The following is a 13,220-nucleotide window of genomic DNA, read 5'->3' on the forward strand; positions in this document are numbered from 1 at the left end:
ATACATGAAGATGGGGTGATGGAGGTGTTTGTCAGACCATGATACATGAAGATGGGGTGATGGAGGTGTTTGTCAGACCATGAGACATGAAGATGGGGTGTTGGAGGTGTATGTCAGACCATGAGACATGAAGATGGGGTGTTGGAGGTGTTTGTCAGACCATGAGACATGAAGATGGGATGTTTGTCAGACCATGAGACATGAAGATGGGGTGTTGGAGGTGTTTGTCAGACCATGAGACATGAAGATGGGGTGTTGGAGGTGTTTGTCAGACCATGAGACATGAAGATGGGGTGTTGGAGGTGTTTGTCAGACCATGAGACATGAAGATGGGGTGTTGGAGGTGTTTGTCAGACCATGAGACATGAAGATGGGGTGTTGGAGGTGTTTGTCAGACCATGATACATGAAGATGGGGTGATGGAGGTGTTTGTCAGACCATGAGACATGAAGATGGGGTGTTGGAGGTGTTTGTCAGACCATGAGACATGAAGATGGGGTGTTGGGGGTGTTTGTCAGACCATGAGACATGAAGATGGGGTGTTGGAGGTGTTTGTCAGACCATGATACATGAAGATGGGGTGTTGGAGGTGTTTGTCAGACCATGAGACATGAAGATGGGGTGTTGGAGGTGTTTGTCAGACCATGAGACATGAAGATGGGGTGTTGGAGGTGTTTGTCAGACCATGATACATGAAGATGGGGTGATGGAGGTGTTTGTCAGACCATGAGACATGAAGATGGGGTGTTGGAGGTGTTTGTCAGACCATGAGACATGAAGATGGGGTGTTGGAGGTGTTTGTCAGACCATGAGACATGAAGATGGGGTGTTGGAGGTGTTTGTCAGACCATGAGACATGAAGATGGGGTGTTTGTCAGACCATGAGACGTGAAGATGGGGTGTTGGAGGTGTTTGTCAGACCATGAGACATGAAGATGGGGTGTTGGAGGTGTTTGTCAGACCATGAGACATGAAGATGGGGTGTTGGAGGTGTTTGTCAGACCATGATACATGAAGATGGGGTGATGGAGGTGTTTGTCAGACCATGAGACATGAAGATGGGGTGTTGGAGGTGTTTGTCAGACCATGAGACATGAAGATGGGGTGTTGGGGTTTTTGTCAGACCATGAGACATGAAGATGGGGTGTTGGAGGTGTTTGTCAGACCATGAGACATGAAGATGGGGTGTTGGAGGTGTTTGTCAGACCATGAGACATGAAGATGGGGTGTTGGAGGTGTTTGTCAGACCATGAGACATGAAGATGGGGTGTTGGAGGTGTTTGTCAGACCATGAGACATGAAGATGGGGTGTTGGAGGTGTTTGTCAGACCATGAGACATGAAGATGGGGTGTTGGAGGTGATTGTCAGACCATGAGACATGAAGATGGGGTGTTGGAGGTGTTTGTCAGACCATGAGACATGAAGATGGGGTGTTGGAGGTGTTTGTCAGACCATGAGACATGAAGATGGGGTGTTGGGGGTGTTTGTCAGACCATGAGACATGAAGATGGGGTGTTGGAGGTGTTTGTCAGACCATGAGACATGAAGATGGGGTGTTGGAGGTGTTTGTCAGACCATGAGACATGAAGATGGGGTGTTGGAGGTGTTTGTCAGACCATGAGACGTGAAGATGGGGTGTTGGAGGTGTTTGTCAGACCATGAGACATGAAGATGGGGTGTTTGTCAGACCATGAGACGTGAAGATGGGGTGTTGGAGGTGTTTGTCAGACCATGAGACATGAAGATGGGTTGTTGGAGGTGTTTGTCAGACCATTAGACATGAAGATGGGGTGTTGGAGGTGTTTGTCAGACCATGATACATGAAGATGGGGTGATGGAGGTGTTTGTCAGACCATGAGACATGAAGATGGGGTGTTGGAGGTGTTTGTCAGACCATGAGACATGAAGATGGGGTGTTGGGGGTGTTTGTCAGACCATGAGACATGAAGATGGGGTGTTGGAGGTGTTTGTCAGACCATGAGACATGAAGATGGGGTGTTGGAGGTGTTTGTCAGACCATGATACATGAAGATGGGGTGATGGAGGTGTTTGTCAGACCATGAGACATGAAGATGGGGTGTTGGAGGTGTTTGTCAGACCATGAGACATGAAGATGGGGTGTTGGGGGTGTTTGTCAGACCATGAGACATGAAGATGGGGTGTTGGAGGTGTTTGTCAGACCATGATACATGAAGATGGGGTGTTGGAGGTGTTTGTCAGACCATGAGACATGAAGATGGGGTGTTGGAGGTGTTTGTCAGACCATGAGACATGAAGATGGGGTGTTGGAGGTGTTTGTCAGACCATGATACATGAAGATGGGGTGATGGAGGTGTTTGTCAGACCATGAGACATGAAGATGGGGTGTTGGAGGTGTTTGTCAGACCATGAGACATGAAGATGGGGTGTTGGAGGTGTTTGTCAGACCATGAGACATGAAGATGGGGTGTTGGAGGTGTTTGTCAGACCATGAGACATGAAGATGGGGTGTTTGTCAGACCATGAGACGTGAAGATGGGGTGTTGGAGGTGTTTGTCAGACCATGAGACATGAAGATGGGGTGTTTGTCAGACCATGAGACGTGAAGATGGGGTGTTGGAGGTGTTTGTCAGACCATGAGACATGAAGATGGGGTGTTGGAGGTGTTTGTCAGACCATGAGACATGAAGATGGGGTGTTGGAGGTGTTTGTCAGACCATGATACATGAAGATGGGGTGATGGAGGTGTTTGTCAGACCATGAGACATGAAGATGGGGTGTTGGAGGTGTTTGTCAGACCATGAGACATGAAGATGGGGTGTTGGGGGTGTTTGTCAGACCATGAGACATGAAGATGGGGTGTTGGAGGTGTTTGTCAGACCATGAGACATGAAGATGGGGTGTTGGAGGTGTTTGTCAGACCATGAGACATGAAGATGGGGTGTTGGAGGTGTTTGTCAGACCATGAGACATGAAGATGGGGTGTTGGAGGTGTTTGTCAGACCATGAGACATGAAGATGGGGTGTTGGAGGTGTTTGTCAGACCATGAGACATGAAGATGGGGTGTTGGAGGTGTTTGTCAGACCATGAGACATGAAGATGGGGTGTTGGAGGTGTTTGTCAGACCATGAGACATGAAGATGGGGTGTTTGTCAGACCATGAGACGTGAAGATGGGGTGTTGGAGGTGTTTATCAGACCATGAGACATGAAGATGGGGTGTTGGAGGTGTTTATCAGACCATGAGACATGAAGATGGGGTGTGGGAGGTGTTTGTCAGACCATGAGACATGAAGATGGGGTGATGGAGGTGTTTGTCAGACCATGAGACATGAAGATGGGGTGTTGGAGGTGTTTATCAGACCATGAGACATGAAGATGGGGTGTGGGAGGTGTTTGTCAGACCATGAGACATGAAGATGGGGTGTTGGAGGTGTTTGTCAGACCATGAGACATGAAGATGGGGTGATGGAGGTGTTTGTCAGACCATGAGACATGAAGATGGGGTGTTGGGGTGTTTGTCAGACCATGAGACATGAAGATGGGGTGATGGAGGTGTTTGTCAGACCATGAGACATGAAGATGGGGTGTTGGAGGTGTTTGTCAGACCATGATACATGAAGATGGGGTGATGGAGGTGTTTGTCAGACCATGATACATGAAGATGGGGTGTTGGAGGTGTTTGTCAGACCATGAGACATGAAGATTGGGTGTTGGAGGTGTTTGTCAGACCATGAGACATGAAGATGGGGTGATGGAGGTGTTTGTCAGACCATGAGACATGAAGATGGGGTGTTGGAGGTGTTTGTCAGACCATGATACATGAAGATGGGGTGATGGAGGTGTTTGTCAGACCATGAGACATGAAGATGGGGTGTTTGTCAGACCATGAGACATGAAGATTGGGTGTTGGAGGTGTTTGTCAGACCATGAGACATGAAGATGGGGTGTTGGAGGTGTTTGTCAGACCATGAGACATGAAGATGGGGTGTTGGAGGTGTATGTCAGACCATGAGACATGAAGATGGGGTGTTGGAGGTGTTTGTCAGACCATGAGACATGAAGATGGGATGTTTGTCAGACCATGAGACATGAAGATGGGGTGTTGGAGGTGTTTGTCAGACCATGAGACATGAAGATGGGGTGTTGGAGGTGTTTGTCAGACCATGAGACATGAAGATGGGGTGTTGGAGGTGTTTGTCAGACCATGAGACATGAAGATGGGGTGTTGGAGGTGTTTGTCAGACCATGATACATGAAGATGGGGTGATGGAGGTGTTTGTCAGACCATGAGACATGAAGATGGGGTGTTGGAGGTGTTTGTCAGACCATGAGACATGAAGATGGGGTGTTGGGGGTGTTTGTCAGACCATGAGACATGAAGATGGGGTGTTGGAGGTGTTTGTCAGACCATGATACATGAAGATGGGGTGTTGGAGGTGTTTGTCAGACCATGAGACATGAAGATGGGGTGTTGGAGGTGTTTGTCAGACCATGATACATGAAGATGGGGTGATGGAGGTGTTTGTCAGACCATGAGACATGAAGATGGGGTGTTGGAGGTGTTTGTCAGACCATGAGGCATGAAGATGGGGTGTTGGAGGTGTTTGTCAGACCATGAGACATGAAGATGGGGTGTTGGAGGTGTTTGTCAGACCATGAGACATGAAGATGGGGTGTTTGTCAGACCATGAGACATGAAGATGGGGTGTTGGAGGTGTTTGTCAGACCATGAGACATGAAGATGGGGTGTTGGAGGTGTTTGTCAGACCATGAGACATGAAGATGGGGTGTTTGTCAGACCATGAGACATGAAGATGGGGTGTTGGAGGTGTTTGTCAGACCATGAGACATGAAGATGGGGTGTTGGAGGTGTTTGTCAGACCATGAGACATGAAGATGGGGTGTTGGAGGTGTTTGTCAGACCATGAGACATGAAGATGGGGTGTTTGTCAGACCATGAGACATGAAGATGGGGTGTTGGAGGTGTTTGTCAGACCATGAGACATGAAGATGGGGTGTTGGAGGTGTTTGTCAGACCATGAAACATGAAGATGGGGTGTTGGAGGTGTTTGTCAGACCATGAGACATGAAGATGGGGTGTTGGAGGTGTTTGTCAGACCATGAGACATGAAGATGGGGTGTTGGAGGTGTTTGTCAGACCATGATACATGAAGATGGGGTGATGGAGGTGTTTGTCAGACCATGAGACATGAAGATGGGGTGTTGGAGGTGTTTGTCAGACCATGAGACATGAAGATGGGGTGTTGGAGGTGTTTGTCAGACCATGAGACATGAAGATGGGGTGATGGAGGTGTTTGTCAGACCATGAGACATGAAGATGGGGTGTTGGAGGTGTTTGTCAGACCATGAGACATGAAGATGGGGTGTTGGAGGTGTTTGTCAGACCATGAGACATGAAGATGGGGTGTTGGGGGTGTTTGTCAGACCATGAGACATGAAGATGGGGTGTTGGAGGTGTTTGTCAGACAATGAGACATGAAGATGGGGTGTTTGTCAGACCATGAGACATGAAGATGGGGTGTTGGAGGTGTTTGTCAGACCATGAGACATGAAGATGGGGTGTTGGGGGTGTTTGTCAGACCATGAGACATGAAGATGGGGTGTTGTAGGTGTTTGTCAGACCATGATACATGAAGATGGGGTGATGGAGGTGTTTGTCAGACCATGAGACATGAAGATGGAGTGTTGGAGGTGTTTGTCAGACCATGAGACATGAAGATGGGGTGTTGGAGGTGTTTGTCAGACCATGAGACATGAAGATGGGGTGTTGGAGGTGTTTGTCAGACCATGAGACATGAAGATGGGGTGTTGGAGGTGTTTGTCAGACCATGAGACATGAAGATGGGGTGTTGGGGGTGTTTGTCAGACCATGAGACATGAAGATGGGGTGTTGGAGGTGTTTGTCAGACAATGAGACATGAAGATGGGGTGTTTGTCAGACCATGAGACATGAAGATGGGGTGTTGGAGGTGTTTGTCAGACCATGATACATGAAGATGGGGTGATGGAGGTGTTTGTCAGACCATGATACATGAAGATGGGGTGATGGAGGTGTTTGTCAGACCATGAGACATGAAGATGGGGTGTTGGAGGTGTTTGTCAGACCATGAGACATGAAGATGGGGTGTTGGAGGTGTTTGTCAGACCATGAGACATGAAGATGGGGTGTTGGAGGTGTTTGTCAGACCATGAGACATGAAGATGGGGTGTTGGGGGTGTTTGTCAGACCATGAGACATGAAGATGGGGTGTTGGAGGTGTTTGTCAGACAATGAGACATGAAGATGGGGTGTTTGTCAGACCATGAGACATGAAGATGGGGTGTTGGAGGTGTTTGTCAGACCATGAGACATGAAGATGGGGTGTTGGGGGTGTTTGTCAGACCATGAGACATGAAGATGGGGTGTTGTAGGTGTTTGTCAGACCATGATACATGAAGATGGGGTGATGGAGGTGTTTGTCAGACCATGAGACATGAAGATGGAGTGTTGGAGGTGTTTGTCAGACCATGAGACATGAAGATGGGGTGTTGGAGGTGTTTGTCAGACCATGAGACATGAAGATGGGGTGTTGGAGGTGTTTGTCAGACCATGAGACATGAAGATGGGGTGTTGGAGGTGTTTGTCAGACCATGAGACATGAAGATGGGGTGTTGGGGGTGTTTGTCAGACCATGAGACATGAAGATGGGGTGTTGGAGGTGTTTGTCAGACAATGAGACATGAAGATGGGGTGTTTGTCAGACCATGAGACATGAAGATGGGGTGTTGGAGGTGTTTGTCAGACCATGATACATGAAGATGGGGTGATGGAGGTGTTTGTCAGACCATGATACATGAAGATGGGGTGATGGAGGTGTTTGTCAGACCATGAGACATGAAGATGGGGTGTTGGAGGTGTTTGTCAGACCATGAGACATGAAGACGGGATGTTGGTGGTGTTTGTCAGACCATGAGACATGAAGATGGGGTGTTTGTCAGACCATGAGACATGAAGATGGGGTGTTGGAGGTGTTTGTCAGACCATGATACATGAAGATGGGGTGATGGAGGTGTTTGTCAGACCATGAGACATGAAGATGGGGTGTTGGAGGTGTTTGTCAGACCATGAGACATGAAGATGGGGTGTTGGAGGTGTTTGTCAGACCATGAGACATGAAGATGGGGTGTTGGAGGTGTTTGTCAGACCATGAGACATGAAGATGGGGTGTTTGTCAGACCATGAGACGTGAAGATGGGGTGTTGGAGGTGTTTGTCAGACCATGAGACATGAAGATGGGGTGTTGGAGGTGTTTGTCAGACCATGAGACATGAAGATGGGGTGTTGGAGGTGTTTGTCAGACCATGATACATGAAGATGGGGTGATGGAGGTGTTTGTCAGACCATGAGACATGAAGATGGGGTGTTGGAGGTGTTTGTCAGACCATGAGACATGAAGATGGGGTGTTGGAGGTGTTTGTCAGACCATGAGACATGAAGATGGGGTGTTGGAGGTGTTTGTCAGACCATGAGACATGAAGATGGGGTGTTTGTCAGACCATGAGACATGAAGATGGGGTGTTGGAGGTGTTTGTCAGACCATGAGACATGAAGATGGGGTGTTGGAGGTGTTTGTCAGACCATGAGACATGAAGATGGGGTGTTTGTCAGACCATGAGACATGAAGATGGGGTGTTGGAGGTGTTTGTCAGACCATGAGACATGAAGATGGGGTGTTGGAGGTGTTTGTCAGACCATGAGACATGAAGATGGGGTGTTGGAGGTGTTTGTCAGACCATGAGACATGAAGATGGGGTGTTTGTCAGACCATGAGACATGAAGATGGGGTGTTGGAGGTGTTTGTCAGACCATGAGACATGAAGATGGGGTGTTGGAGGTGTTTGTCAGACCATGAAACATGAAGATGGGGTGTTGGAGGTGTTTGTCAGACCATGAGACATGAAGATGGGGTGTTGGAGGTGTTTGTCAGACCATGAGACATGAAGATGGGGTGTTGGAGGTGTTTGTCAGACCATGATACATGAAGATGGGGTGATGGAGGTGTTTGTCAGACCATGAGACATGAAGATGGGGTGTTGGAGGTGTTTGTCAGACCATGAGACATGAAGATGGGGTGTTGGAGGTGTTTGTCAGACCATGAGACATGAAGATGGGGTGATGGAGGTGTTTGTCAGACCATGAGACATGAAGATGGGGTGTTGGAGGTGTTTGTCAGACCATGAGACATGAAGATGGGGTGTTGGAGGTGTTTGTCAGACCATGAGACATGAAGATGGGGTGTTGGGGGTGTTTGTCAGACCATGAGACATGAAGATGGGGTGTTGGAGGTGTTTGTCAGACAATGAGACATGAAGATGGGGTGTTTGTCAGACCATGAGACATGAAGATGGGGTGTTGGAGGTGTTTGTCAGACCATGAGACATGAAGATGGGGTGTTGGGGGTGTTTGTCAGACCATGAGACATGAAGATGGGGTGTTGTAGGTGTTTGTCAGACCATGAGACATGAAGATGGGGTGTTGGAGGTGTTTGTCAGACCATGAGACATGAAGATGGGGTGTTGGAGGTGTTTGTCAGACCATGATACATGAAGATGGGGTGTTGGAGGTGTTTGTCAGACCATGAGACATGAAGATGGGGTGTTGGAGGTGTTTGTCAGACCATGAGACATGAAGATGGGGTGTTGGGGGTGTTTGTCAGACCATGAGACATGAAGTTTGGGTGTTGTAGGTGTTTGTCAGACCATGATACATGAAGATGGGGTGATGGAGGTGTTTGTCAGACCATGAGACATGAAGATGGAGTGTTGGAGGTGTTTGTCAGACCATGAGACATGAAGATGGGGTGTTGGAGGTGTTTGTCAGACCATGAGACATGAAGATGGGGTGTTTGTCAGACCATGAGACATGAAGATGGGGTGTTGGAGGTGTTTGTCAGACCATGAGACATGAAGATGGGGTGTTGGAGGTGTTTGTCAGACCATGAGACATGAAGATGGGGTGTTGGAGGTGTTTGTCAGACCATGAGACATGAAGATGGGGTGTTGGAGGTGTTTGTCAGACCATGAGACATGAAGATGGGGTGTTGGAGGTGTTTGTCAGACCATGAGACATGAAGATGGGGTGTTGGAGGTGTTTGTCAGACCATGAGACATGAAGATGGGGTGTTGGAGGTGTTTGTCAGACCATGAGACATGAAGATGGGGTGTTGGAGGTGTTTGTCAGACCATGAGACATGAAGATGGGGTGTTGGGGGTGTTTGTCAGACCATGAGACATGAAGATGGGGTGTTGGAGGTGTTTGTCAGACCATGAGACATGAAGATGGGGTGTTTGTCAGACCATGATACATGAAGATGGGGTGTTGGAGGTGTTTGTCAGACCATGAGACATGAAGATGGGGTGTTGGAGGTGTTTGTCAGACCATGAGACATGAAGATGGGGTGTTGGAGGTGTTTGTCAGACCATGAGACATGAAGATGGGATGTTGGAGGTGTTTGTCAGACCATGAGACATGAAGATGGGGTGTTGGAGGTGTTTGTCAGACCATGAGACATGAAGATGGGGTGTTGGAGGTGTTTGTCAGACCATGAGACATGAAGATGGGGTGTTGGAGGTGTTTGTCAGACCATGAGACATGAAGATGGAGTGTTGGAGGTGTTTGTCAGACCATGAGACATGAAGATGGGGTGTTGGAGGTGTTTGTCAGACCATGAGACATGAAGATGGGGTGTTTGTCAGACCATGATACATGAAGATGGGGTGTTGGAGGTGTTTGTCAGACCATGAGACATGAAGATGGGGTGTTGGAGGTGTTTGTCAGACCATGAGACATGAAGATGGGGTGTTGGAGGTGTTTGTCAGACCATGAGACATGAAGATGGGGTGTTGGAGGTGTTTGTCAGACCATGAGACATGAAGATGGAGTGTTGGAGGTGTTTGTCAGACCATGAGACATGAAGATGGAGTGTTTGTCAGACCATGATACATGAAGATGGGGTGTTGGAGGTGTTTGTCAGACCATGAGACATGAAGATGGGGTGTTGGAGGTGTTTGTCAGACCATGAGACATGAAGATGGGGTGTTGGAGGTGTTTGTCAGACCATGAGACATGAAGATGGGGTGTTGGAGGTGTTTGTCAGACCATGAGACATGATGATGCGGTGTTGGAGGTGTTTGTCAGACCATGAGACATGAAGATGGGGTGATGGAGGTGTTTGTCAGACCATGAGACATGAAGATGGGGTGTTGGAGGTGCTTGTCAGACCATGAGACATGAAGATGGGGTGTTGGAGGTGTTTGTCAGACCATGAGACATGATGATGGGGTGTTGGAGGTGTTTGTCAGACCATGATACATGAAGATGGGGTTTTGGAGGTGTTTGTCAGACCATGAGACATGAAGATGGGGTGTTGGAGGTGTTTGTCAGACCATGAGACATGAAGATGGGGTGTTGGAGGTGTTTGTCAGACCATGAGACATGAAGATGGGGTGTTGGAGGTGTTTGTCAGACCATGAGACATGAAGATGGGGTGTTTGTCAGACCATGAGACATGAAGATGGGGTGTTGGAGGTGCTTGTCAGACCATGAGACATGAAGATGGGGTGTTGGAGTTGTTTGTCAGACCATGAGACATGATGATGGGGTGTTGGAGGTGTTTCTCAGACCATGAGACATGAAGATGGGGTGTTGGAGGTGTTTGTCAGACCATGAGACATGAAGATGGGGTGTTGGAGGTGTTTGTCAGACCATGAGACATGAAGATGGGGTGTTGGAGGTGTTTGTCAGACCATGAGACATGAAGATGGGGTGTTGGGGGTGTTTGTCAGACCATGAGACATGAAGATGGGGTGTTGGGGGTGTTTGTCAGACCATGAGACATGAAGATGGGGTGTTGGAGGTGTTTGTCAGACCATGAGACATGAAGATGGGGTGTTGGAGGTGTTTGTCAGACCATGAGACATGATGATGGGGTGTTGGAGGTGTTTGTCAGACCATGAGACATGAAGATGGGGTGTTGGAGGTGGTTGTCAGACCATGAGACATGAAGATGGGGTGTTGGAGGTGTTTGTCAGACCATGAGACATGAAGATGGGGTGTTGGAGGTGTTTGTCAGACCATGAGACATGAAGATGGGGTGTTGGAGGTGTTTGTCAGACCATGAGACATGAAGATGGGGTGTTTGTCAGACCATGAGACATGAAGATGGGGTGTTGGAGGTCCTTGTCAGACCATGAGACATGAAGATGGGGTGTTGGAGGTGTTTGTCAGACCATGAGACATGAAGATGGGGTGTTTGTCAGACCATGATACATGAAGATGGGGTGTTGGAGGTGTTTGTCAGACCATGAGACATGAAGATGGGGTGTTGGAGGTGTTTGTCAGACCATGAGACATGATGATGCGGTGTTGGAGGTGTTTGTCAGACCATGAGACATAAAGATGGGGTGTTGGAGGTGTTTGTCAGACCATGATACATGAAGATGGGGTGTTGGAGGTGTTTTTCAGACCATGAGACATGAAGATGGGGTGTTGGAGGTGTTTGTCAGACCATGAGACATGAAGATGGTGTGTTTGTCAGACCATGAGACATGAAGATGGTGTGTTTGTCAGACCATGAGACATGAAGATGGGGTGTTGGAGGTGCTTGTCAGACCATGAGACATGATGATGGGGTGTTGGAGGTGTTTCTCAGACCATGAGACATGAAGATGGGGTGTTGGAGGTGTTTGTCAGACCATGAGACATGAAGATGGGGTGTTGGAGGTGTTTGTCAGACCATGAGACATGAAGATGGGGTGTTGGAGGTGTTTGTCAGACCATGAGACATGAAGATGGGGTGTTGGAGGTGTTTGTCAGACCATGAGACATGAAGATGGGGTGTTGGAGGTGTTTGTCAGACCATGAGACATGAAGATGGGGTGTTGGAGGTGTTTGTCAGACCATGAGACATGAAAAAAAATCGTTATTCTCACAAAATCGTTCATAGCATTCAAATGGTTAGGCCTATAAACTATTATGACCTATCTATGGAAAGATGAGACTCTAACAAACATTGTTGGTGTTCTACGTTTTGCTTTACAGTCTGAAGTCACTACAGCAGATCTGCCAACTTTTGTCTGTGATTATCACAGTGAGTTCAGGAGAGGTGATTATCACAGTGAGTTCAGGTGTGACTAGTTGGCAGGAGAGGGGGCGTGTCAAGAGAGGTGATTGGGAGTTTGTGGAATGGGCAGGACCCTTCAAAGCAGCCTAGATTGGCAGAAAGGTAACAGCGAGGAGGTTATTTGGTCCAATGTGCTTTATCTTGTTGGGGTGAGAGGTTTTAGTATGGGGTGGATTGGTCTTGGTGTTGGGGTCTTGGTGTTAGGGTCTTGGTGTTAGGGTCTTGGTGTTGGGGTCTTGGTGTTGGGGTGTTGGGGTCTTGGTTTTGGGTTCTTGGTGTTAGGGTCTTGGTGTTGGGGTCTTGGTGTTGGGGTCTTGGTGTTAGGGTGTTGGGGTCTTGGTGTTAGGGTGTTGGGGTCTTGGTTTTGGGTTCTTGGTGTTAGGGTCTTGGTGTTGGGGTCTTGGTGTTAGGGTCTTGGTGTTGGGGTCTTGGTGTTAGGGTCTTGGTGTTAAGGTCTTGGTGTTAGGGTATTGGGGTCTTGGTGGGGTTAGGTATTGTATACCCACCTTAAAGGACAGCTTGGTCTTGCTCTCTGGTTGTCTCCAGATTATAAAGGTGAGGAGAACACACACCATGAAGATGACGGTCAGAGCTACGATGTTCCACACTGCAAATCCACCCTGTACTGCTAGTATACTGAACACCAGGATCAGAAGGCCTATAGGGGAGGAGGAGGAGGAGGAGGAGGAGGGGAAGAGGGGAAGAGAGGGGAGGAGAGGAGGAGAGGAAGAGGGGAAGAGAGGGAGGAGAGGAGGAAAAGACACACCATGAAGATGACGGTCAGAGCTACGATGTTCCACACTGCAGGGAGGCGGGAGGAGAGGAGGTGGAAGAGGGGAGGAGAGGAGGAGAGGGAGGAGGAGGGAGGAGAGGAGGGCAGGCAATGGAGGAGAGGGGAGGGCAGGCAATAGATGACAGAGGAGAGATAGAAAGGGATGAGAAGGGAGGAGACGACGGAGAAGGATGGGAGGGGAGATATGTGTGTGTGCGTGTGTGTGTGTGTGTGTGTGTGTGTGTGTGTGTGTGTGTGTGTGTGTGTGTGTGTGTGTGTGTGT

The 13,220-nt window shown here is 48.5% G+C and overlaps 2 protein-coding genes across 2 annotated transcripts in view; both read right to left on the reverse strand.

Moving 5' to 3' along the window:
- LOC135549443 (cell adhesion molecule 2-like) overlaps positions 1–13,220 on the reverse strand; it is a 1,019,298-nt gene that overhangs the window by 186,410 nt on the left and 819,668 nt on the right. The window lies entirely within an intron of this gene.
- The window catches only part of LOC135551110 (high affinity cationic amino acid transporter 1-like), a 126,737-nt gene that overhangs the window by 9,269 nt on the left and 104,248 nt on the right, over positions 1–13,220 (reverse strand). Inside the window, exon 11 of the mRNA XM_064982533.1 lies at positions 12,672–12,823. Within this exon, the coding sequence (XP_064838605.1) occupies positions 12,672–12,823 (152 nt within the window). The remainder of the gene's footprint in view (positions 1–12,671; positions 12,824–13,220) is intronic.

Source organism: Oncorhynchus masou, chromosome 12, assembly GCF_036934945.1.
Source record: "Oncorhynchus masou masou isolate Uvic2021 chromosome 12, UVic_Omas_1.1, whole genome shotgun sequence".
NCBI classification, from domain to species: domain Eukaryota; kingdom Metazoa; phylum Chordata; class Actinopteri; order Salmoniformes; family Salmonidae; genus Oncorhynchus; species Oncorhynchus masou.